At 41.9% G+C, this 27,802-nt stretch overlaps 1 protein-coding gene across 2 annotated transcripts; it reads right to left on the reverse strand.

Annotated features, from left to right (window-relative positions):
* Positions 1–26,976, reverse strand: LOC306694495 (guanine nucleotide-binding protein subunit alpha-11). Of its 2 annotated transcripts, XM_079157381.1 has the most exons (8): positions 25,811–26,976; positions 12,891–13,075; positions 12,080–12,234; positions 11,450–11,578; positions 10,752–10,880; positions 8,098–8,227; positions 5,400–5,553; positions 1–4,837 (listed from the first exon to the last, which is right to left on the reverse strand). In XM_079157381.1, the coding sequence occupies exons 1-8, from the start codon at positions 25,944–25,946 to the stop codon at positions 4,647–4,649; spliced, it is 1,209 nt and encodes a 402-aa protein (XP_079013507.1). In that variant the 5' UTR covers positions 25,947–26,976; the 3' UTR covers positions 1–4,646. The 2 variants fall into 2 exon arrangements, with proteins under 2 accessions (XP_079013507.1, XP_079013506.1); XM_079157380.1 differs by lacking the exon at positions 10,752–10,880.
* Positions 26,977–27,802: the final 826 nt, after the last annotated feature.

The following is a 27,802-nucleotide window of genomic DNA, read 5'->3' on the forward strand; positions in this document are numbered from 1 at the left end:
GAGAGTATAGGAACATATTTTATTCCAATTTAAAACATTTAAAGGAGAAGGCTATGAAAATCATTTTCATGTTTGAATGAGGTTCAGGCAACAGTGGTTGAAATGAAACATACAAAAGAGAAATATGGCTAAAATACTGTAAATCAATAACCATTAGGACCCTTCTCATGAGGGTGTTTCATGAATACAGTATCTCACCCACCCACTCCCTCCCCAACCTGACAAACACATGCAATTAAAATGACATTTATCTTTAAAAACAGCAGTTCATCAATAATCTTAAATATAGAATAAAATTGTCCTTTTTTTTTTTTTTTTTTTTTTTTAGTTAATTAATCACATACTTAAGTGTTTATTTCTTTTAAAAACTGGACCATGAAATTCACAGGGCCTCTGATTTTTCACAACATTGGCACTTTGTTAAGAGTCTGGCTTTACAAAGAAAGGGGATTGGCACACTCATTGTACATAATTTACATTTGGTATACTTAAAAAAAAAATCAAAGAAAAAATACATTACTTTCAATTTGTACACCACTACACAAAGTTTATTTGAACTCTTTTAAAAAAAGTCTGTCATCTTAAGTGGTCCTAAATACACGTGTTAAGGTGTGTCAACCTTACAAAAGAAACCAAATAAAAGATGCAAAGAGAGCTTTTAATATCACCGTATGTCCATCCCTCTAATCAGAACGGATCTCAAGCATAAGCAATAGCCATTAAAAGTGTACACACACACACACACACACACACACACACACCTCAAAGAGTACCAACGAGCGCGCTTGAATGGACATGTAAGTTGCATGAATGCAGGCCCATCGCAGTGGTGCAGTTTCAGTGCCTTCGACCCAAAGAGAGAACACACAGTCCAATCAAGTAAGAGGGAAAAGAAGAAGAAGAGAGCGGAGAATGGCGGACATGTAAACACACAGCATATTCACTCACTCACTCTCAATTATAACCACCAAAATATTATAATGGACATTTCAGTACCTTCACTTGGCAAGTGTTTCAATAAATACGTTAATACTGAGGCTTAACACACAAGCTTCATTAGGAGGGGAAGAAGAGTGGATTGACAAAGAGGTTTTACCACAGAGCTCTGGGTCAGGTTATGACAAATTATTAATTTTTCATAGCTTTTTCTGTGGCCGATTGATTTTGTTTGGCACAGTGTTTTGTACTGGATTGTCGTACAAACCCGCTCCGCAATGCATTCTACGCAAAACAAAGCAAAGACAGTACAAATCGATGGAAAAGGGAACGACCTCAGCTCTGCTGGTGGCTCTCATTACTGGTGGTGGAACCATGTGACCTTTTTCCCTCTGTTGGTCCTGCAGCTGTGAGGGGCTAACCGGACAAGGCAATGAAGTGCACAAATAGTCAGCATGTGAAATCTGATACAAAGTTTTTAAAAGAGTATAACATCATGCCAACACACCGGTCACCTTCATTTTGTTAAGCATCCTCATAGCGGCCCATTCGAGTCCAATGTCTCATCTACAAGACAATAAAATGTAAAAAAATAAAAATAAAAAAGGACCCCACTGTTCGGGGGAATGGAGTGTGCTTCCTGAAAGCCAAGCTGAGGGTTGTAAAAACACAGACATCACCGTGTTATCCCAGCAGTAAAGCAGAACACAAAACTTCATTTCCAAGCTCAGTTACAGTTTGACAGCTAGTTTATTCATCCGCATATCAAAATACATAAGCTCTTCATTTCAAACTGAAAATTGTGCTGAATTGTGACTTCCGTTAGCGAGTGAGTGTGACAAAGCGTCGCCCTATAAACGGGACCAACTGGTCAAGAAAAAAAGGCCTTTAAAATGTTTACTGAAGCACCAAAGATTAACCCACGACCAACACAACTAGATCACCGCAGGAATAAGTTGACTCGTCAAAGTCGGAGGGTTGCAACATCTCCAATGTTGTCTCAACTCGTGGACAATGATGGCACTTAGCATAAATATACATGTGCCTTCTTCATTAAGTGTCTCAGGATGCACACAGTCTAACGATAATGGCTTCATCATCGACACAATGTACACGTTTACACTAAAGATGTGAAGATTACTCACACTGGGTACATGTGAATACAACCAAGGCCAAGTAATACAAAGGGTGGGTGAATTCCCCCTACAATTTAGCAGATCATACTGCTTTTCTATATTTGTAAACCTTTTTTGGCAAACTTTTTAAGATACACAGAGGGAGTACGGCCGGATCTTTGATGTTTAATCTGACCCTTCCAGCTCTTTCAAATGTGCACCAAAAAAAAGGTCAAAATGTCCCGAGAACTTCCCCTTCTTCTCACTCCAACACAGCCAAATGCCAAAGTCAAACATGGAAACACTACCAATGAGAAGCGAGAAGCCAAATATGCATAACCACATAGTGGAAAATATTATAAAGCCAAGAAGATCAGCATATATAATTCATGACAGTAAGAGGACGGTTAGTTTAGCGATAGCCAGGACACTAAAAATGTGCTATTGCACTTTGAGAAACCCCACTTCTTCTGACGTCAGCCATTCTCCTCCTCCAAAGGCAAAAAGATGGTGAACAAAGAGCCAAACAGCCAGCATGTCATGTAGGCATCTGTGGACCGCTGCACGCCTCCCTCACTGAACCTGCGGCCATCACCCTCAACAGGAAGTCACCACACTCGTTCATTCATTCATTGCCCCCCCCGTGAATTAATTGCACCTTTTGCTCTATGCCGTTCATAGAGTTGTGTCCTTTCTACCAAAGCTGCTAGTAGCCCTTGTGATGAAAACGTTATGAAAACTTACCTGAATTACATTGTGAAGACAGAACATAGCCACCTATCAACGTTCAGCTTAATGGAATATTCAGACAACTACCAGGCAAGAGACGCGATATGGGATTGGTACCAATATCCAACACATATCCTTCAAAATTACAAAAAAATGAAATTAAAAAAAATGCAAGCATCCTTGAACGGTAAATATTCAACCACTACGTTTTTGTTTTTTTTTGTCTGATTTCATTTTCCTATTTGCATAAAGCACAAACCCCATTGTCAAACATTTCAAAACAGAATTTGCGACAACTAAATACATGAAGTATCATTAGAAAGATAGAACACTTGTCCGGAAAATTGTTTTGATATTTGCACAGCAGTATAAAATCTCCTCCCGTCCCCTCAGTTGGAAAAAACGTTTGAGCTGAAACTAGGGAGGAAGTCTCATTTACTGTATCAACAATACTCCGATCTGTTTGATAAATTAGACATACAAAAAAAAAAAAAGGACTATTTACTGTCTCGCTATGCATTACAGTTTATCAAATGTTGGCCCAATAATATGGCAAAACAAAGTGGATTACAGAGAGAAGCCATATGGATGATCAAGACCAACTAACTTATCTACAAAGCGACTATTGCACTGTACTGATCGGTCATCATCATTCGCACGTCGTGCACAGGAAGATTATTCTCACCATCAAAGGGAACAAAGAAAATAAAACACGGTACTAAATAATACGCGTGTGTGATTCAGACAACAGTCGACACGGGGGGGAAAAAAAAAATGCCACACGAAGTGAGTTGTTATGCCATCGACATCTGAAGGATCCACTTAGTCATTGAAGCACTTCATTTTGGCAATACCTGTTTCCAAATACATGTGTTAGTATCTGAACACTGAAGGGATGAACAGGATACTGGCTAGCTAATTATATTTACAGAAACAAAAAGCAGGTGGTTTAAATTTGGCAAATGTGATACAAAATGTAAATAATCGGTAGTGTTGTCTCACCGTCTATGTTAACGCTTGTAAAAAAGGAGCATTGCATTCCTTTGAGTAGTCATCTTCAATTCAATTCCAATTGGAGATCAAAAGCAGTAATAATATAACCAAGAAGTTAACATAGCAGAACATATTTAAAGTCTACGGAGAACGTGTAGTCGTCTCCGTCTAGCCCTCACTCGGTGTGAGCAGCATGAAAACATTATTTACATTCAACAGAGCTTCTGCGCTCTGATTCGGGGGCAAAAACAAAAAAATCAAATACACAAATCAATACCCAGGGGAACCAAGTACCTCACTGCAACCCCAGCACGGCCTGATAATGTATTCCTATCATCGTAATTAGTTACTCCTTTAGCAGAGGAACAGAGTCCTGGTTCTGCAGCATGGCCTCGTGCCCTCCTGCTGTAGTGTGTGGCATGCATGGGTTAAATAAGAAGAAGGGGAGAGAGCCCTTTGTCCTTCGAAGCCTCGTCTACCCACCTCCAACACACAAGCACTGGTGATGGTGTAGTGTAAAGAAAGAAAACATGTGAGAAGGGCCCAGACCAAAATGAGAGGGGGGGGTCAAATGGAGGGAGTGTTATATTTGTGTTTGTACAAGAGGAGCAATCATCATAGCCATAAAGAAGATTACCACTCTTTAAAAATAAATGGGCAAACTAACAACCAAGGAGCTCAGTGGACAGTGGGGACACAACATGGACTAGGTTGGTCTGGTAGAGAACTCTTTGAGCAGCAATGTTTCATGCAGTTGTGTGTGTGTTTCTAAAAGTGGACTCTGCATTGTGTGTGTGTGTGTGTGTGTGTGTGTGTGTGTGTGTGTGTGGGCTGCAGGTCTTTCTCTCTCTCTCACTCTCTCTGTTTCTCTTTTCACACCAGGTTGTACTCTTTGAGGTTGAGCTGCAGGATGGTGTCTTTGACGGCTGCGAAGACGAAGCGGATGTTCTCCGTGTCGGTGGCGCATGTGAAATGGGAGTAGATGATCTTGTCACTGTCTGGGTTCAAGTCCACAAACATCTTCAAGATGAACTCCCGACCTGCTTGGGCGTCCCTCTGGGGGCCTGGAAGAAGAACAGACCGTGATTTAGTTAGCTGCTATTGAGCATAACATTAGCATAATTTAACCTTTGTGTCATTTATCCGTCTTATGTAAAATATGAGCATCCTAACAATTACATAGAACACAAAAACATTAAACTAGCTCGTTCAGTCATGTACATCAGTTTGCGTTGTAGTACAGCATCATGACCATGGGGTGTCGCTGTACAATCAGAAATATAAGTGAAAGGTTCCTGCCTATGTGTGCAAATAATGACACGGACACTTTTGGGATACAGCCACTTCCACGGTTAAGATTAGAAGCAGTTAGATGTTCATACTGGTACAGGGCCTTTCAAAACGGCTATAAGTACACTGAAAATAAAAATAAAGCCTCAGCATTACTGACACAGCTTGACTTCTCCCCTGTATGGATAATTCATTAAACTAATCCTTGAATATACGTCACTGCTGAGGCTAACATGGCATGGTCCTACACTACACAACCACGCAGGGATAGGCAGGCTATATAACATGTATGTTGTTGTAAAGATGTCGAGTTCAGAGAAAAAAGAAAGAAATTACCATCAAACTCTGGGAAGTAGTCAACCAGGTGAGAATACATGATCTTCTCCTCCAGCAGGTCCTTCTTGTTGAGGAAGAGGATGACGGAGGAGTTTTGGAACCACGGATATGTGATGATGGTCCTGAACAGAGCTTTACTCTCCTCCATCCGATTCTAACAAGACAGAAGGAGAAAGCAGGAAAACAAACGCGAGGTTAGGATGTATTACGACATGCATAGACGCCACGGTTAATATCAATTTCACAAGGTACACATCGGATTTTAAGGATTATCTCTAAAATGATTTTTGGGTTAACATTCAGTTAGCAGCCCCAACAATGAACAGACCTTTGTGTGTCTCTGAAACGCTGCCAAAGCAGCGCGGAACTTTAATTCCAGACTTTAATAATGGCGAGTCTGAATGTGAGAAAGCTTTTTTAGCTTTATCTATCGCTACTTTGTTTGCCGTTTACCTTTATCTATATTTGATGAAACCGCTAATAGCAATGACCAGTGGAACCGGTCATTTGTCCCCTTCTGTTTTTGGTGAACGGGTCACTGGACTTCTGCTATAACAGGACTTCATTTAAAAATAAAAATAATACCAGTGACAATAAAAATGAAGCCAAATGAAACTAACGTTTAGTTTGTCTTCCAAGACAAATACATGAAGAAACATTTCACAGGAAACATTTAAGTATATATATATATTTTTTTAACTCACTTATTATGATTGCTAACATTAGTAGCATAGTTTAGCTGTTAGCGAAGCAAATACCCTCAAAGGAAGACGTTGTTAGGTTTGTGTTTGGACTAAAAATCCTTCGCTTATTAATCGTGATGGACTGTAGCTGGATGACATCAGTTGGAATGTAGCATAGACAGAGAATACAGGATATAGCAGTAATGGATGAGATCCATCCAGGGAACACTCAGGATTGTCAAAACAACACAAAGAAATGGCTCAAGACGTTCCCAGTTATATTAATTCATCCAGGCGCGTTCCAAACAGAAGACTTACTCTTCCAAAGAAAAACTGTCCAGCAAACATAGAAAGCGGAGCAAGTGGAGTTGGGATCCTACTTCATGTAAACTACTGAAAGCTTGGAGACGCTGTCAAACATGAGTCGTCTTCCTCTTCCTGAGCTAAACTCACTTCAGTTTAGTCTTGGCGAGACATAACGGGATCCTGGCCAGACTTGACCCGATGAAATCAAAGATGTTTGAAAACAATGTCGTCAGGCTCCGGCTGGTCTGAAGGGTCAAAGTCTCTGTGTCGAGCCCGTCAACGCGACAGGATAATCTCTGCAGACCGTGATGCCTTAATGCTGCCCGGGCCTCGTCTCGGCCGTCAACCATTTAGAAACGGAGCTCAGTAACTAAATCTAAATGGTCCAGCGGGGCCTACCACCTGCAGCCATACGACATATTACAAGCAGGAAGAAGCAAATAAACGGCAACCTGCAGAAATGTCCTTGTGCTTACAATAAAGGCTCCACACCTGAGCAGGCCCGGTGGAGATAAAGTACAGTATGTGTTCATGAACTAACTCCTGCCAGAGTGACCAAACATTGACACGGTCGACCACGAAGCTGCAGTGATGTGCCGCACATGTAGCGAGTCAAGCCGGCGGCTGGGCCTGGATTATTCTTTCATCTGTAACCCCGGCGGTGTGAAACGGACTTGGGAGCAAAAATAAATAAATAAATTAGAACACGTTCTCTCGTCATATATTCACTTACGTGTGTCGGCCTCTTGAGCCGCGTGTTGCAGTGCGACACCTCGGTGTCGTGTCTTACAGTCACAGACTGGATGCAGTGTTGCTTTGCTCCGGTTACTTTAATGTACGCTGTGGCTGATTATACATTATGGAAGGGAACCTTCTTACTGCTTAGAATTATGTTTTTATATTTATTTGCTCCCAAGTCCGTTTCACAACGCTTGAGTGCAGTTGAAAGAATACGAATACATTCAAGCAACACACGGAATACACACATTTATAGTCAGGTTCATCGTGCTCTATACGAAGCAGTGATATTATAGATCTGTTAAACATTCACACGGTAGGCCATTTCTTGCCTGCTGTCCTTCCTTCATTTGGCAGTTCAGACTGTGTTACTTTCAGCCGGAATTATGCGTTTAACTTCTACGTATTTGTCCGATCTCATAGTTTTCTCTTTATTTGTAAAATGCGCCGCTCTGCTGACAGCAGACTTGTCCATGTCTGTGATTGGTCAAATGCTGCAAGCAACGCCCCTCTTACGTCAACACAGAACTACCGGGTTGATAACCAGCTTCGTGGGGCCGCGTAGCGGGATCATGGTTGTTGGGGTCGGTGAAGCCAGATAACTTAAAGATAGACTGGGTATGTTGAGCTGGCTTCGTGAAACAGACCTCTGGTCAGAGAAAGGGTTTGTTCTCAGGAGAGGAGCAGAGGGTCACATGAGCTTTCTTCGGGATAATTCTATCTGGACAGTCAAAGAGGACAGAGCCTACGACATTTACGAACTATGTTTCCGTGGAGTTTACTGAGAGACCAAGCTGTGATTACAACATTGACCTATTATGACCTGAGGAAGTTGATATGGTGAACATGTTAGCATGTTTACACATCCAGCAGACACAGAGCAACAGTGTCGGCTCTCATTCAGTGAGAAAATGTCGTGCATGCACTCAACCGTTCAGAGATTAACAACTATTTCTGTGTCGCCGTCTCACCTCGTTGTCCGACTCCACCAGGACTTGGTCGTACTCGCTGAGCGCCACCAGAAACATGATGGAGGTGACGTTCTCAAAGCAGTGGATCCACTTCCTCCTCTCTGACCTCTGACCCCCCACATCCACCATCCTGAACGGAACAGATGAGATGAGGGGCCACCAGACGGAGGGGGTGGGAGGAAAAATAATCACATAAAAGAGAAGAAATGAGAATTAGATCTAAATCTATCACATTATCTCAAAGACTGGACTTTTGTTAAACCCTAAAGCCACCAGCCAAAAGAGCGGGGTCACTTCAAGACAGGGTTACGATATTCAAATTAGAAAATGTATCAGTGCAAAGAGGCATTCGTCTTGTATAGTGTGTCCTAAATATTTAATTTCCACTTAGCTTTGTATCTAGTGGTGGCCAATCCATACATTTCAAAAGGCAGTGTGGTCTCCCTATTGCTTCTACGTTAACATATAACTTACATCTAATGAGCCGAGCGTAGCTCAAGCCAAACACCACTTTTGCACCGATAATATAAACAGAAGAAACGTGAACAGAGAATCTGCAGCGTGAATCATGAAGAGGACAGAGCAAACCTTCTCTACACCGAACCAAAATAACTACAAGGAAGTGTGTGTGTGTGTGTGTGTAAACAATGCAACCCCTCTCTCCTTTCTCTCCAAAGTAGATGCAGGAGAGTCCATGCAGCAGAAACATTTTCTTGTTCAGAAGTGCTTACAAAAAGGTGCTAAGTGTGAAAGATGTGAGAGGAGCAACAGATGGAGGTCGGAGGACAAGGAGGGTTGTTCAAAGAAAAACAGATGAGGTAAAGATGGAATATTAGAGAATAGGGAAATCAAGAAGAATGAGAGAAATTGAATCATATGCTTGATATATGGGTTTCAATTCTTAGGTAGGAGATGTGGATGGACTCTTGAATAGGCTGGATTTAACGTCCATGTTTTTAAGACGGGTTTTGAGCTAATGGAATTGAATTAAAATTCGACTGAAAAGATAATGCTGTAGATAACAATGGAAGGAGGAGCAGAGGGGGTGAAAGTCAGATTGTTTGATCCGTCGATATACTAACTAAACTGCTGCTGAAATTGCAAACTCAGACAATGAATTAAACTGTGATTGTACTCATCAGTTGAGTCGGTACAAGTCTCCGCCCCTGAGAATTTCACCCCAATATCATTGAAAAGACAGTGGAACGTTGATCACACATCACAAAAGGTGAAGTCAGTGAGTCTGCCAGAAGGAGGGCGGGCATTGATAAATGTCCTCCAGAAGAGCCAGCCCAAAATAAAACCCCTTCACAGAAGACAACCTTTTTTCTTTTCTTTTTTTTCTCTAGCAAGGATGAGTGACCTACTTAGTACACTAAGCTCTCCTATGCTGAATAGGCCAAGTGAAATTACATTTTCTGTGTCTTCAAAAGCCAATTAACAGAGAAGGAAGCAAGTCTAATGGAGATGTGTGTATGAAAGACTTCCTTGTTGCGGCTACGGCCCCGTCGACTGTGAGCAGAGGCAGAACAACGCCACATGTGCTCGTTACTATACACGAGCCTGAGGAACTTCTCATCCGGCATCAAGTATCCTCCATGTTAAATTACATGAATATGACAAGTCGTTCTCATAAATCCTTAAACTAAGAAGCCTCAAAAAGTGTGCTCTTCTTCCAATAAGACCCGACATCTCCCGTTCATTCCCCCTTCATATTTGTATTCTCGGTCACTTAACACAAGACTGATGTCATTGAGAGCATGTGGTGATTCACCAGCAGCAGCACAGCCGAGCGGAGCGCAGCCTATCGGCTGGCTGCAGCAGCAGGGAGGCTGGGAACCTCTTCAGCACAACCTCAATGCAAGCAGAGTTATTTCTAGCCTTGCCAAGCGTAGGAGGGGGCTGACATGATGGCTTCCTATCGATTCGCACTCTTCTGTAATCGCTCTTGTTCACTGAGTCCAACTCTATCTTCTCATCTTCTCTCTCTTTTTGTGTGTGTGTGTGTGTGCAAGAGATGGAGGAAGGCAAGCTGCTCTACGTATTGGTGGCGGGTCCTAAGACTGTCTCTGTGCCAAGTCCTGGAGGCTATGTGTCTGGACTACACAGAACAACTATTCTATAAAAATGCCTGTCTCCATGAGCCGTTCAGTTTCTAAACATGCAAACTTCATAGAGCACAGCTGGAGGATTGTCATGAAGCATCCGTACATAAACGTTATCGTATAAATACACAATCATCTAGGCTTGCTTTTTTTTACTGTGACAAATTAGAGACTGCAGTTAATATGTTAATACGTAGAAGTATGTTTATTTTCATTGTAAGCTATTCTGCTAATGAATGTTTGGTCTAAAAATGTGCCCAAAAAAGGTGATAAATGTGGAACCCAAAGGTCATTAAACTGCTTGTTTTGACCTACTACAGACATTCAGTACAGCCGGAACGGAACGATCCTTTGTTTCATGACCAGATGTTTCCGCCAATGCGATGATCTGACTGCGAGACTTCTGAATACAATGGACACCATGGACTGGGGACATTTATTCAGACAAAATGAGGACATAAAAGAGTGTTGTGGGTGACGTATAAACATGTTGACAGAACACTGGGGGGGGCACAGAAGTTAGTCAAAGTAGTGTTGTTCTTCTTCTACCTGAAAATGATGCTTTGCAAGTCGAAAGGGTATTCTATGATCCCAGTGGTTGGGATTCGAACCCTAAGCACGTCCTGTTGGGTTGGTAGATAGCACGGTTCAGCAATACGATCCAGATCACTTAGATAGCTGGAGACAGGAAGGACAACAAAAGACAGACAGAGGGGGGAAAGAGATAGTGAAGCATAACAGCAGATACAGCACACCCCCCTACAAAAAGCAAGTGGATCAGTCCAGATGTAACTGCAAGAAAGCCATTCCCAAGAGTTATGAAGGGATTAGGGGATGTTTTTGTACCTCTACCCCCAAATTGTCTCTTAGAAATTCAGCTTCATCCTTGATGGCAGCTCCCAAAGACAAAACGTTCCTCCATTTTCCTCACCTGCTCCACCTCAAAGTGCTCACTGTGAAGGTTTAAGGAAGCAGGGACTTTTAACTTGACTCCAAAAAGATGATTTAGCGCAAAAGAGAAGCCAACTTTGAAATTAAAATGAATGCCTTGTTAGCGAGACTTGAACGGAGGGTTGGGGCCTTTGAGTCTTTGAGAGCGTACCATCAGGGATGTGTTAAAGTGCTGAGCCCTGTGCAGCACAGGGTAGGCGGGACACAGCGGCATCGGCGGTTTTCAACTGGCCGACCAACTGTATCGAGCAGCTAGCCAACCAGTGACGTCATCGGGCAGCACTCGACACCAGTACCTGAAGATTATATTCTCCAGGTCAAACGGGTACTCAATGATACCGGTGGTAGGCACTCGAACCCGCAGCACATCCTGCTGAGTGGGCATGAACCCCGCTGACGCTATTCGCTCTAAATCATTAAGGTAACTGTGGAAAGGGAGGGAACATGTGATGAAGATGCAAACCAACCGTCTCCACAGTACGAGACACAAAAATACATACAATAGCAAAACAATATTCAAACAAATACATATTGCATGAGCCAGTAGTAGCTCTAAAAACTAGCTATACACCAGTAGAAGCTTTCATTTCCCCCCCCAATCCTCAACTTTTTAAGGAGCCATATTAGTCTGAAATGGATTAATGTAGGTTGGAATTAGCTCGGATATTATTAGGAGTCGTTTATAAATCTGCCAACATTTCCTTTTCCATGACTCTCCCCATGTGCCTCCTCTCTCTTCCCTTCCTCGGGTCGAGTGCATGATACCAGTTAGGAAACTGAAAAAGGGTCTATTAACATCTGGTACTTTTTGATGCGTCTGTGATTTCATTCCTCATGTCTATACGTTGGAAACCGTTACTAACCAACTACATCACATTAAGTAAATAATCATTCACTCCAGCAGATTAAAAAGGTCGTAGACATACTATTTGGTTGAGTCGGAGAGCTGGTACTCTCTCCTGCGATCATAGGCCTCCTGGATGCCAGGGTCAGCCCACAGCATCTTTATCGCACTGGTGTACGGCTGCTCGAATGAGGAAATCTTCTCCACGTCCACCTCACGCACCACCTGAGCATTGTTCTGGGAGAACAAGAAACAAAGCACACTTTTAACAACATGTCAATTTATTTTATGTAAGATTCATGAGTGAAATTCCCAGGTGATTGCCTCCTAATCTCAAAGTGCCAGGTGCTTTCTTTGCCAATTATTGACTAAAACGTCTCAGGGAGTCCAATGTCTTTCTATATTTACTTCCTTCACAGTGCTATATTCCTTGAAGTATACATTATAGATACACAGGAGAGCCGGGGCGGAAGCTAAACAAACCCAGCTAGGACCTACCCAGCATACTCCTCGTTGATGTCCAGGCACAGAAAAATAAGATGGGAGGAAATAAGCCTTCAGGCTCACCCAGTAACAGAGACCTGGCTGCATTGTTGCTTCCCAGATCGGGCTGCACTTGACCTGTGGACCTCAGCACAGAGCGCAGGTCTCTGCCACATCGATGGGGGGTGGACCATTCAATAATCCAGTATTTCAGTAGCTGCTCAGCACTGTATGTGCCTCACAAACTGGCAAGTATAACCAAGTATTTGGATGTGGATATCCATTTCAATAAACACATCACACAAGAATATTTTCATCCTAACACCAGTGTTGTGCATGAACACGTTCATTTCAATCTGTGTGAACTGAACCTTGATCTAGCTCTGGGGTAGTGTGAACTTGGTACGCACCTTGTTCTGTTCGTACTTGTACGGGATCTTGAGGGTCTCGGTTGCACGGATCATGGCCTGCATCGAGGTGAAGATGTTCTGGTAGACCAGTTTGGTGAAGCCCTTCTTATCCTCATCTGTGTAGCCTGACCCGTGGATTATTCTCATCTGCTTGATGAAGGTGCTCTTGCCACTCTCACCAGTACCTGAAAGGAAGACAAAAAGAAACGAGGGGGGTTAGCCTCAGACTGAAAAGGGATCATAAATGGATACAGGCAATTGCCGACAGTGTGATAAGGTACAACTGCTGTATTCCCACACTTGACTTGACCCAGGAGCAAAGCAGAAAGTTATAGTATCCTACAGTGCTCACCAACAACTGGAAAGAAACAAGGATGAGAGTATTCAATTCAAACTTTTGTTTGAAAAGCGGGCCGATGCTACAATAATGCTCTAATCCATCCACCCTCATCTACCAACGTGAAGTAGCTCTCTCACATTAACGTAGTCAGCTGAATGTATTTTCTCAGAGCAAACCAACAGTAAGATTCAATACAATCTTGGGCTTTTTTTTTAATACAACTCATATTTCTGTGGTTTTTGCAACAGGCTGACCTTGTCTGTCCACCTCCAAACCTGCTGCTGACACACAAGACTGTGAAAGAATCCACACCATCATGCCCGCAGGCAGTGAGCCAGGCCTGTGTTTCACCAGTACAGGCTGCTAAACTGAGCGTTTATTGTTAAAATTACCTACTTATTAACATATTTTGTATCTTTTAAAAATGTACTGAAATGTTACTTGCTCATGGTTGCATGCACTTCTGGTAAACAAGAAATGTGAGCCACATAATCTTGAGGAAGGGACTTAAACCACAGTCAAAAATACATGTGGACAGAAGTTTGTGCACCGTAACGATGAAGTGTGATCATTGTTTTGGCTGCGGATGGACGGTCTGGGATAAGTGGAGCAGCCCAGAGTAACCACATGAGGGCTGCACGGCTCACCTCAGCTCAACAAAGAGCCGGGTGAACCGAGTTCACTCCTCCAACTTTGTATCACGGTGACCATGCATATGCACACAGAAATACCTCGTCATAGAGGAAGAAAACATGCAGGGAGAGAAATGCACACAAACCCCCACAGATCCCTCACACACACACACTAACTTCCACAGAGCTTCCACCGCTGGATCTGGGTCTTTATATGGATATATTCAGTGAGCATGCTACCACTCCAGGCTTAGGGGTCATCAAGTAACGTGGAACATTCAGAAGACAAGGCAGGTAGCGGTCTAACCCAAATCCAACTTGTAGTTTCACTATGCAGCTCTCTTTCCAGAGAATACCTCCTCTGTTCCACCCACCTATTGTCTTCCTCTACCACCACTGATCTCCATCTCACTTCTCTCAACACTCAAGTCTGAGTCACTGCAGCAAAGCGTATTCTCTTTCACTCGTGTCTTTGTCCTGCCGATCCCAACTGGGGCTGCTACACAGTTATTTTCTCTATGAATTCATCTAAATGTGACTTTTTCCGCGAGTAAAATTATTCTCTAGATTAAATTATGTGTTAAAATGTATGAAGCGCCCATCACAGGTTTAAAGACACCATGTGACGCCAGTCAAATTGCTGACATTATGTTTGGACAGATGCGTAACTCAAGGATATTTGATTTACATTAGCAACGTCTGGACGTTTTAAATTTGCACATAATCTAAATAACCACACGTACTGTACCTGCAGACCATATATGCTGACGAACGTGTGAGAAATACATCCATGCATGCACACACCCAGTAATGTAGCATAAACAGAAGTTAGTGCTGTGTGTTAGCATGCTAACATTTGATTGCTAAAAAAGAAAACACTAAGTACAGCTGAGGCTCATGGGAAGGACATTCATTTTAAGTGTTCAGACAAATTTTAACGTTGTCGTTTTACAAATGACAACCTCATTGTGGCGCTAGAGGAAAAGTCAGTGGGAGTCATCCTCTGACGACCATGAATATCTGAAGAAAATTTCAAGGCAATCCCACTGATAGTAAGCTAGTTTAAATATTATGGTCTGGACTGAATATGGTCTGGACTGGGATATGCGGTAGTCTACAGCCTCCATTAGCGACCTAACAGTGTAAAGGAGAGCTGCACACCGCTCATAATGTTAACGGCCACATTGTGTAGACAGAACTCTAGTGGCTGATTAGATTAAGGAATGTGCTTTGTGCGATAAAGCACAGCCGGTATTCCCGAGACAAAAGTAGCCGAAATGTCTTCCGAAAGGATGACAAGACTCAAGTTTGACCGTCGCTGACAGAAGAGCACAGTGTACAGTGAAGGAGTGCCTCCAACCAGACAGCATCTCTCACTGTGGAAAGCAGGTCAGGCAACAGCGGAGTTTCCCCTTCAGACAGAGTCCGTCTTTGAGAGAGGGACATAAATAGCGATTGTCAGGACACGGCACTGGAGAGTTCACGTTCTCATTGACTAAAGAGCTGTGGAGAAGGGAGGGTGTTACTGGGATGTGAGGGCTTAAGAAAAGGAAAATACAGTGTACATTTTCTATGCTTTCCAAGCAGAGAAATAACGGGAGTTTACATGGGATCGATACGTCAGCTTTGTTGTTTATTTAAGTATGTGTGTGTATATTCCTGTGTGTTTGTATTTTCCACAAACACACACACAACCAGAGGAGAGGAGAACATGCCAAGCCAGGGTCAAAAAGGACAGAGGGCGTCGTATTGTGAAGCCCCATGAGGAAAGATTTGGGATTCATAATATTGGACCATATAATTAAAAAAATGTACCCTTCTTGCAGACATGATCATCTTTAACTCAACAGATCCCATTGTTCTCGTGCCTAACTGGAGAACCCAGCAGAAGCGTTTATCACGGACCGGCTACCGTACGTTCACTGGAGCTACTCCTGAGGGGGTAATGCTAGTTGCCATGACAACTCCTGTCCTGGACTCATAAATACATGGCCGAAGACAGACCAGCTGATCGGCTTCAGTACGTCTCCACAGAGCCGAGGCAAACGTGCAACTTTAGCGTGCTTTTTATCCCACAATGTCCTCTTTATATTAAAGAGAAAGCAGACACCTCGAACGGGCCGATATCTCCAAAACAATCTAGATCGATAACGCTACAGGTAAACATTCTCTGATTCAAGCTTCAAATGTGAATATTTTCTGGTTTCTTTACTCCTCTATGGCAGGAAACTCAACACTCTTGAGTTGTGGACAACACAAGACTTTTGAGTCTTCATGAGCTCATCATGGGAAACACTGAAACTTCATTTTTCCCTCCAAACAATATAAATGCAAAAGATTGGCATGATGCCTTTACAGTATCGGTATACCGTGCAACACTAGACCATTCTGTTAAATAACCATTAGCTCACAAAGAACAGGAAACAATATCTGAAACAGATCCGTTTGATTGGGTCGGGCCAGCTGGAGACATCTCAGCTGCGGTTTACATGAAGAGCAACGACTTGAAGCAGAGTTTGGCATCCACGTTGAAAGAACAAAGAGTCGAGGAGACAAGAGGGAAAGGAAGGAGGTGCAAAGTGTCACAGAGTGGTGGAGAAGGGAGCTCCAAGTAAATGATTCCTTAAAACTAAAAGTGGACAGAGCTTCAAACAGGAAGCTATGTCCACTTCAGCTCAGTGTTGGGGAAAGCTTTGCTGAAGGCCTGTCTGACTGCACAGGAACTGAATGACTGTAGGAGCAGAGTACCGAGGTTCCCGCTCTCTTCCCAGTTCTGTTGGACCAGAACTATTGGGGTTAATATCATCAATTCAACAAACCCACGTTTCACGACTTCTATTCAGATATCGAGCGTGCACTAACTGAACCAACATGAGGCAGCGGGGGAAAGTAATACAGTGCATCAAGGGAACATAATGTACTTTTCATTCCACTTCTATGACAGGTAGTTACTAGTTACTTTGCAGAATAAGATCTTACAAACGTATCCTAAAATGAACTTATAAGGTCAGTTTCTATGATACGCTATCACATGTTTACACAACATTCATGTAATGGATTTCCCCTACAGAGCGAGAAAGAGTCAATGAGCCTGGGGAAACTGAAACATACAACCGGGTGCCAAATTAAACATCAAGTGTTTGAGTGTTGGATCACTAACAAGCTGAACCACCAAAAGATTCAGTGATCCTTCGTGTAGATTCTCCGTTCTGTGAATCTATTCAACCAGTCTCCCTTCAACGTGCCTTGTTGATTCAATGGAAGAAAATACAGGAAGAAAAATAATTCTCGTTCTTGAGATCTGGTGGAAACACAAAAATGAACTAAAAGCTAGACCCAGCCCAGTGCCGACAACTCTTTTCCAATGAAAAGTAGCTAGCAGCACTAGCGACAAAATTGCTAAATCTAGCGACAAAATCACCAAATCCGACAGCCCGCCCCTTTAGGGCTGCTTCGTGTGAGAGAGTTTGATTAATTCCATTAATACCATTCCGTGCATAACGGAACTTTCCGATCACTGCGTTACTCAAATCCTGAAACATTTTTTATCGAAAACCTGATTCCAGATCTGCAGATTAAAAACACCATTTGGAGTGTGTCACAATAGTTGGATTGCCATATTGGCAGATGCTTCATCATGCAGCTGCTATGAATACAGTAACCCCTGCATGCTTGAGAAGAGTGTGTGTGTGTGTGTGTGTGTGTGAGAGAGATCAAAATTGTTTCATATTCATTTCCCATGTCACTGTTCCTGTCACGAGATGGAAGCCCTCCACCCCCACCAATCCTCCTCCCACTGGTTATATGTATAGCTACAGATGCAAGACCACATGGGACAGAAGAGAAAATTAGTAATAGGTGGAGAATAACAACACACTGTATAACATTATTTCTGCTATTGTTATAGTGGAAAAAGGCCTGATATTATCAGCCCAAACTGTATCCGATTAATCATTTGATCTATAGAACATCAGAAAATAGTCTTGAATTGCCTTGTTACGGCTTTTACAACTACGTCTTCATCTCCTCACTTCAAAGACGGTCTGAACAGCATCTATGCTGAGACAGAGAGAGGGGGGGGGGGGCAGCGAGCACAGGATCTCTATTCCAGCTTTTAGATCATTCCTAGCATACTTTTCCTTCTAAAGCACTTACATGCCAATTCAATCATTTTGCCTATTTTGGTTCCAATTTAATGAAAATAGTTGGACTGGAAGAGCAGTATTTCCCACTGTACAGAGGTTTTTGCTGCAGTTCGCAGTCCCTCGGCTAATTGTGATCCGTCTTCAACTTCACTTCCTTCTTCCTAGTCCAAGACTTAGTCGGGAACTTTTCCCTGTGTAAACATACAAGAGGAACTTTGAAGCATTTGTCCTTTGAGGTATCCAGACCGGTTTGAGTTTCATATTCACACACACAGGCACTCACCTAATAAAACAAGCGCTACAACTTATAGACACGTCATTTAAAAAAACAAAACATTTGTCTTAGACTTCCAACCCAATCTACCATAGACCTCAGATATAACTCAAGACATTGAGCTATAGGAGAAGGCTTTAATGGGACCATACGTGTCTATAATAAACGAGCCAGACAGGCGGCGACATGAGAAGCACTGGGCAGTCTCTCACAGGCCTGACTGCCACATAACTGCCGAAACTCTGGGTGTGTCAACATCGGTTTGCTCAACCAACAGAGCCGCCAGACAAACAGTGCAAGAACTACGAACACCTACTTGTCTTGCCTTCGTACCACACTGTGAAACTCCATTTTTCATCTAGCGGGCACAGAAGCTCAGGGGCTGCACATAAATATCTCTTAAAAAAAAAAAAAAGATAGTTGGCATGGCTGCTACAGTACAGGTATACTCACACCACAAGTGCTGGTATACATTTCATTACCATAACAAAACTACTATAGGAGCAACGAAATTCAGACCGCAACGGGCAGTACCACGTTACTTCAGTTTCCCAAGCGTGTCTGAGAACTACGGTGGCCTGCAGGTAACGTAAAGCCACACAAGGCCCTCTCTGGTATTTGTCCGTTTTTGGGCTACTGTAGAAACATGTCGGTGCGGACTCGGTGAAGACGACCTGCTCCCTATGTAGATTTGAAGGGCTCATTTTAAGCTAACAAAAAAAAAAGGTTTCAGGCGATAAATGAAAATATAGTCATTATTCCATTTCTGCCAATTAAGCCTAAATCCTAAACATTGACCATTTACGCTCAGATGGAATTTCTTCTTATTGTTCATATGCAGCATTTTTCACAGCATGGTACCTCCATTGATATAAAAGGAGTGGTCAAAACGAAAATAAGCCCTTCTCAGTAAAATGAAATGCAATTAAACCTCAAGACTGCATTAGTTTTATCTCGTGTGTTCCCTAATAAACTGACCACAGAGTGTACTTTACATATGTTCTCATGGGACCCAAAGAGTTCCAGATAAACTGCAAAACATTACTAAACATTCTGAAGTATGAAAGTCTCAGACCGTGAAGGCAAAGCGGAGACAGTCAGTCATCAGAGCTGATATTGCAGCATTCTGTGAAAAGAGCTAAAAACTGGACGAACTATAAAGAGTTTTATGACACACTGCTTTAACGTAACTTGCCAAGTAGATCTTCAACATGTACTGCGTTGTGTATAAAGAGCCATAACGTCACATTGGAACAAACGCATTTCACGTGAAATCTACGACCTTACCTGGATAACTAAACCTGGAAACATGCTGGATTAATCAGCAACTATTTAGATAATCTATTCATTGTTGCAGTCAAATGTTAGGCAGAAATAATGGCCAAATATTTGGTTTCAGCTTCTCAAATGTAAAGATTATTTTTCTTTTGGAATATGTTTGAGTTTTGGCATGTTGGTTGAACAAAAGAAGCAAATTAAAAAGACATCAAAGAATTTGAAGCAAGTGTAAATCGATTTTGCACAATTTTGGAACATTTCATAGTTTAGTTTTTAAGTTTACTTTGTCAGAACAACAGACAAAAAAAATTGTATTTACAATAAATTAAATATGACAGAGAAAAGTAGCAAAGCCTAAAAGCAAATATTAATCATCACAACTATCACCAACCGATTTTCTTTTATCGGTTAACCAACTAATCATTTTCAGCAATAAACTGCATGAGAACTATAATCACCTAATACCATACCACCAGAATAAAAACAACGTTAGACCACCGAGGCAAAGCTTCCTGTTGACAGGAAAGTGGTGCCACACAAGTCCTATTGGGTAAAGAAATAAATAGATGTCCTGGCAGTAATTTATTGAGCAGCATTATGAAAATGTATTCAGTATCCCACTGACAGCTGTGATGTACAGCCAGGTTGAGAGGGTTTATTCTGTTGAGACACAATCTATTGCGAAGTGGAACAGAACTGAGAGCACAGGAGACTTGCATGGCAGATAAAAAAACTAACTATTTCAACATAAACCAATATGCATTTGTCTAAACTAACCGGCAAGTCACTTGGAAGAATCACACACCAGGTCAGGCTGCAGGAGTCCAGCAATTTGAGATTTTCTTGGAAATAAGCTCACGTGGGAGACGATTAGCATTATCCACCTTGGCTGAGAGTCAGTCAGCGTTAGACGTACAGTGGTGGGTGTGAGGCTACAAAGGGAGGGGTCTACCAACTCTGCCTTCAGCAGCGCTGGTGTGCCCGTGAGGATAGCTGGGTACCACAGGGCAGTCCTATGACGGCCCACAATGCCACTGTTCATACGCGCTCTCTGTCCAGTCTCTTTTGGGTCACTCTATCCTCTCGGTGTGTGGGTTGTTCATCGTTTTGTTAGTTCTACAAAACTCTGCCATGCCTGCCGTTACCTTGGCAGCAGCTAACAGGGATCCAAATAAATATGGCCAACACAGGGCTTATCTGCTGGGCTTACTGAAATACTTACTAAGAGAAACCATAATAGGCGTAGGTAGGCTCCATGCATGAGACATCCTTGGGTGTTGCCGAAAAACAAACACTCATTAACCCAGATATACCGGCCTGTGTGAGCGGTGTGCACATTGACAGATGAAGTGTGTGCTCAGTGTGTGTGACACACACACACACACACACACACACACACACACACACACACACACACACACACACACACACACACACACACACACACACACACACACACACTTCAATTATGAATTCAGGTAAATATCATATGCGGCCCGAGGCTTTAGCTCGTTCAGGTGTACAGAATGTTGTCCCGATGTCGTGGATTTAAAAACCGGCTCATAGCCGCCGATTGACTCCCCTGTAGCGCTGCGTTTAAAATCAAGGTAACCGTGTTTGAAATGACAAAAACAACTATTTTAGCTCACTCCATCCTCGAAAATACATACATGCATTTAACGGTTTTAAATTAAGTTCTCTGATGCTGATCACATTAAAACAAAATGTGTATATGTACCCGATGAACCAAGAACCTATGAATGGGTATGCTGAACCTTTAGCTTAAACTTTGCACAACAGTTATATTGAAACAGCTATATCAATATTTGTATATGAGCAACGGATTACATTACATGTAAGTGACAGTGGTCATTCATAGTGATGAGCTCACAGATAGTTATCACCTGACCAGCTCTACTAAGCATCCGTAGCATCTTTTCAGCTCATCGTTTTGTTTTTATGGAGTAACTTCACTGTTTTGGTTCAGTCTCACTGCATCGGGTCATTTTCAGCCGCAGCAGGCAGCTGTTTTTGGCAAAGAGCTTAAAACTCCTCGTACACTAGCTGCTCAGCACCAAACAGCAGACATGCACAGTGAGCGAGTAGCTGTTGTAGTAGTAGAGCATTTAGCAGCTAAGGAGGGATATTTCCTACAAACATGACTCCAAATGAATAATTACGTCGCTCTGTAGCTGATGGACATGAAAATAGGCAACAGGGCTCAAGTTGTAGCTCACAAAAAAGCATGAGTGTACCCCAAACAGAAGACAAAGAACAATAATAGGAGTGAAAAAATCCATTAATATTTGTATTTGTAATATAATGTATTTCTCTGGAGACATTATTTGGCTGTATACAATGATGAGCCACCACAATTCAACTGTCAGAGACTGGACCTCAAATGTACACAACATTGACGTGACACATTTTAGACTTGATAAAGAAAAGGGAGTGATGGCATTACATTTTATTGAGCTTGTAAAATGCATTACTGTAAACAATATCGGGTGATTTTCTGATATTTCTTGTAGGAACCACAACTGATTTAAGTGAAAAGCTCCCGCGTTGCCTGCTTCATAGAAAATGATACATGTAGCATTTGTGCAGTACTGCATTAGTACACGTTTTACAGGTTTTTCATTCATACGAGTGACTTAACCTTCAGTCAACAGCGGATGTTAAAGTGACCGTCCCGAGTCGTTGTTTGCACACGATGCACAAAAGCACTTTATTTCACATTATAGCGACATACTTTCATGTTATGTATCAAGTTTCTTGTTACAAAAGAAATACTATGATAATAATAATAATCCTGAGAATAATATATCACAAGAACATGAAAGTATATTGTCATCACGAGAACATACTTCAGTGTGCATCTGACCATTTCAGTTGGTTTGACACAGTTGCACTAACAAACCGTCATTAACATATTTTGTAAAAAAGGTCCCGTACTGAAGACGGCTCACAAACTGGTGTTACTGCAGCTCCCTGGGCTGCGGCTGCACACATTTAATTACTTGTGACTTTCATTAGCTACAGCTGACCCTGGCTCCTCCTCAGCCGGCATTTCTACCATGCACGAGCTCACCACACTGTGGAGGAACGCCAGCCCGTTGCTGATAAACAGCTGGAAGAAGAAAAAATAAATCGTAAAAAAACACAGCAATGCTCCTTAAAAGGTCACAAGTCAGTATGTCACAATTTAGAAGAGCATGACAATGAGAGTCAGAGCAACGCCCAGGTTACATCTTTCCAGCTGAAAACTGAAATATTTGGTTACAGCTGCAACATTAGTGAGCAAATCACCAAAACTATAAAAAGTTTGTTTCTTTCCCCAGTTTGTCAAACGGTGAATTTAAGCAGTCACGAGCCATTGAAGAGACGCGACATGATGCCAAAAACATAATAAAAAGCTGCAGTTTGCGCGAAGGTCTATAAAAAGGATCAAAGACGTCCATGATAGGTTCCAAATGAAGTGAGACAACCAGAGTGCACCATAACTCACACTGTAGTGGCTAAAGAGTGCTTAGATCCTTCTCACACAAGCCTAAATAATGTGACAGCAGACTCCCACCACAAGCTGAACAAAATAAAATGACTCCTGCAATTTGTACTTTAGCATTTTCAACAACAACAAAACAATGATTAGGGTTTGCGAGGAAGGAAAAGGGATTTCTTCCAAATCAATCTCTTTGAGTGAGTCACCATCCCAGGAAAAGAAGGACAATAACAATATGTCGCTCCGCCAACAACACTTTTATATTTCTAATCAATGTTTGGCAATATGTTGGCCAACTGAATCAACAGATGCCTTTTGTGTGTTGCCAACCATTATTTTCTTTTAGCTATTTTTCAATTAGAAAAGCTTTGATATCACGTAGCACTCAGTCACACTGAAACGTCATATTACAGCTAAATATTAACAGATTCCAGGAGTTTGAGATCTCTTACTTTATATTAGTTACTTAACCTATCATAGGTATATCTGGTTTATTATATAAGGAACTGGTGGTTAGCAATATTTGTAAGCCACTCTGACAGTCAAATATGATTAGTATCTGAACCAAAGAAAATCTGTAAGATCCCAAAATACACTGTATATACATACATACAAATATGACTGCATCTGGTTTTCCCAGACTACATGTAAATCGCGCCTGGTCCTCCTCCGGTCGAGGTGGTGGCAGTAATGTCAACGGTTAAAACCTCCGAACAAAAAGTAACTTTCAACTTCAACGTTATTGTCCCCAAAAGGGGAAATCTGTCTCGCAGGTTAAACACAGAATAGACATAAAATACAGTCAATACATAAAAAACACATCATAAAAATAATAAGAGAAACACGCAGCTCACAATCTCACTTTTAACAGTTTTGATTAATAGCTAGAAATTATTCATAATCTATAAACACACGGCTGAAATGCATTCATGATTTAATTGCGAGCGAGACAAAAGTTTTAAGACTTTCTGTTTCTGTTTCATTGAAACTTCAACGTACCACTTACTGACGCAGTTCAAAGGAGCAAAGATTACTTATGCATGTTGGAGAATCGGGTGGATTTATACCTTTTCAACATCTGGCCAGATTGCTCAAGCCACCGCCCATCCATTTAACAATGTTTCTGTGGAAAGAGGGTTTCTAAATGGATCTTTCTATAAATATATTAGGTTCACATTCTAAGCCTATTAGGCATCCACTACTCTACAAGCTAATAAAACAAGAACATCTCCTTATGTTAGTAAAGATACAAATTATTCCTCCACATTCAACAAGGTTCTGACAATGATACGACTCATAAACATGAATTGTTTGAGAATAGAGTCAAGAAAGGTTATTTCTTAAGATAAGGTAAGATTTTATCTGAAGTCTTAAGTCCCACAGCAGTTAAACTTGCTAATGTATACACTGCTATCCCTTTGAGTGTTGGACGTTGTTGCCGATAGGAGCGTATCCTTATAAAGCCACAAAGTGTGAATTCAGTCACTTGTGACAACAAACTACAGAGTTACTGAAGAGTACTCATAGCATGATACTGAATACTTCAGCAAGTCATTGTGATGCCGTTTGTAGCCAATCTTAAACTTGGAACAAGCTAAATAACAGCTTTCTCCGTCGATATAACGCAACATAAAAACTGGCTCTGCTCCTCCTCTTTAAACAGGAAAACTAGTCGGTGGATGGCAGAGCCTATTCTTTGGAGAGCAGTTATTTCCCCGAGTGGGACACCCCAGTGAAGGCCTTTTCTAGACCAGACACCAAGAGAATGCAGTCTCTCTTGTAGTAGACTTAATTAAAACAAACTCTTAATCTGTATTCAAGCCATGTTTAACAGGCAGATAAAACTACGGTGACGTGGAAGACCACTACAGGAAGAAGAGCTGGTTGTGAGAAGCTAAACTTCACTAACAAACGCTAAGACATTATTTATTTATAGATAGATAGATAGATAGATAGATAGATAGATAGATAGATAGATAGATAGATAGATAGATAGATAGATAGATAGATAGATAGATAGATTCAAGAGGATAACCATGTATATTTCCATGACATTTGATTTACAGAAAGAGACTTCAAATGTTACAACCCATTCTCTTATGCTGTTTGAGTCTATTTGTGTTTTGTGAGTTGCAGCAAAGTCACAAAAATGGGCAAAATGAAGCCGGAACAACCATCTCATGAAGTGACGACAGCCTCCTGCCTCCGTTATCTTGTGAGGGGTCGACTAACTTGTCATGAACCTGACGATGTCAAAAGGGCTTTTAATTAGGCTGTGGAGGCAAAAGAAGCAAGAGGGCCGACCCAAGATGGCAGCTATGAACACAGCACGGACAGCATGTTGGTGTAAATGTCATTCATATATTTATAAAACCACATACATACTGTGTATGTATATATATATATATACATATACACGTACATACATACACACACACACACACACTGCATATTACCAAGCTTCCTGGGTCAATGGCTGCTCTTGGTACTTACTACTAGCTCCCATCTGAATTTTAATTTGCATATCTCTTCACACACAAATCCTGTGGAGACCAGGGAAATGTGGCTCGTGTAATTGTCGGTGCAGTGTTTTGCATGCAAAACCTTTACAATGCAATCAAATCAATAGCTTAGGCACTATCTGATTGGTGTGTGAGTGTGTGTGTGTGTGTGTGTGTGTGTGTGAATCAAGAAGTAGCGATGATGTGCAAATGTCCAGCCAATGTGAGACAGTCTCCGTTAGACTTACCCAGCAGAAGAAGCTTCAGCTCCCGTCTTGCGTCCCTCTTGTCTCGCCGGAGTTGTTTCTCGATCTCAGCGTTGATTCGTTTGGACTCCTTCGCCTCTTCACTCAGGCAACAAGCCATCATGGAGTCTAAAGTCATCACCGCATGAGCTGAAAAGCCCGTCTGACAAGGGGGCCGCCGGGCTACACCTCACACAAGTATCAGAGAAATGAGCAACAGTCCCGTTTTTGTCAACAAGTTGTATCCACACGCTGAATAATTGAGCTCGACGGGCTCTTGGTGCAGAATGTGGCCGTCTTGTTTGTTGGCGAAACTGCTGTCAAGTGTCAAATATTTGACAGCTAACGTGAAAGTCTTTAGTAGATCCTCAGGCTACAGGGACACACAATGTGCAATGCAACATGTGAAATATCTCAGATGACTACCGAATGCGCAAATAACCGTTTTATTTGATGCACTTTTCCAAAAAAAGGAAGAAAAAAAAGAGAGAGCTGAAATTAGTTAGGGTAACGTCAACTAGCTTGTAGGCTAAATGCTTGCTAACGTTATAACCAAGCTAACGTTGACAACTTGATGGATTGTCAGTGTTAACCAATGCGTTAAAGCTAGTAAACTAAGACCGCAAGTCTAACACAATCCGGGTTTTTATTCCAAACTACCACCTTCGGTCCCGGAGACAGTGGGACAGTACAGGCTGCCACATTTGTACAATCCCTCTGCTGGTCGCCCGGCCGAGTACAAGGCTAGCCGCCCAGAAACCAACACTGTACGCCCGCGCAGCGACGATGAGCGCCCGTTAAAACTGTCCATCTACCGAACTAACAGTCAGGCGAGCACGCTGCCACAAGGCACTCGACGGACGATGACCGTTGTGGCAATCCGACCGAAAAAATATCGCTTTAAAAAAAATTGCGCTCAGAGCTTGTTATCCTCTTGCAAGAACCGAGACACCCAAGTGACCAGTGTGGCTAAATGGGAAAAGGCTAATTGTTAGCTAGCTAGCTAGGTTAGCGCAGCTAGTCATCCCTGGAAAAAGCAGCCAACTGGTAAAAAAAAAAATACCCAGAAAGCTCTGCTTGACAGAGGACCTTTATTGTGTTAAAATAGTGTTCTCCAAAAGACACCGCCAGGAACAAACCCTCAAAAGACCCAACCGTATATTTGACAGTCAAATGGACCCATGTAGTCCGTACATTTTATCGCTCCTGGTATTCTTTTTTTTTTTTTCTCCTGGTGGTGGTGATTGCTCTTCGTCACCCACTCCTCAAGCCCCGGTGTGGCGCTGCTGCTGACGTCGCTTGGGATAGAATTGATTGACAAGAGTTGGCAGCGAATGAGAACAGAGCTTGTGGGCGTTTTAAGGCGGGTCTTTTGCCGGACGGTTGACTTCCTAAGTTTGCTTGAGAGGACGCGCTCCTTTCGGAGGCGTGTCAGCGAAAAAGCAACAGACGTTTGGCTGGACGGGCAACGCCCATCTCTCCTGTCAAAGACCAGCGCCTCATCCTGACCGTTCCAGATGTTGGTCTTCACGGTGGCCTTTCAGAGATTCACAAGAATAATATTCAAACATCTACCTGCAAACAGAGAAGTGACGCACATTTACTAAATCAGAATCAGAATCTGGTTTTATTGTCAAGTAGGTTTTTCACATAGAAATTAATCTACCGAGGTGTTTTGGTGCATAACATAAACATGGTCAAATTAAATTAAATTAAAAATAAAAGCAAATTTAGCAAAAATCAAGAAATGTCAATATAGAATGCAAACAATTACAACAAAAACATAAAAAAAATACTATTAAAATATGTACAATATATCTGAATTAAAATCAAAGAGCTGTGGAGCTTTTAGAGGTGGTATCTTCCATCACTATACGTAATGGAAAATATTGTACTTTTTACTCCACTATACTTTTCTGACAGCTTTAGTCATTTACTTGTTTTACTTTTTGGATAATTTTTTTTTAAACCCGTTTAAGAAAGGCAATAATACCC

Source organism: Pholis gunnellus (genome assembly GCF_910591455.1).
Source record: "Pholis gunnellus genome assembly, chromosome: 4".
NCBI classification, from domain to species: domain Eukaryota; kingdom Metazoa; phylum Chordata; class Actinopteri; order Perciformes; family Pholidae; genus Pholis; species Pholis gunnellus.

Bases quoted from the DNA above. Each gene is read 5' to 3' on its own strand.
- LOC306694495 (XM_079157381.1), bottom strand. From the start codon at position 25,946: ATGACTTTAGACTCCATGATGGCTTGTTGCCTGAGTGAAGAGGCGAAG. The intron at 13,076-25,810 runs GTAAGTCTAACG...TCTTCCTTTCAG, and splicing joins GCTGAAGCTTCTTCTGCTGG to GTACTGGTGAGAGTGGCAAG. The intron at 4,838-5,399 runs GTAATTTCTTTC...TTCTTCTTCCAG, and splicing joins CTACTTCCCAGAGTTTGATG to GCCCCCAGAGGGACGCCCAA.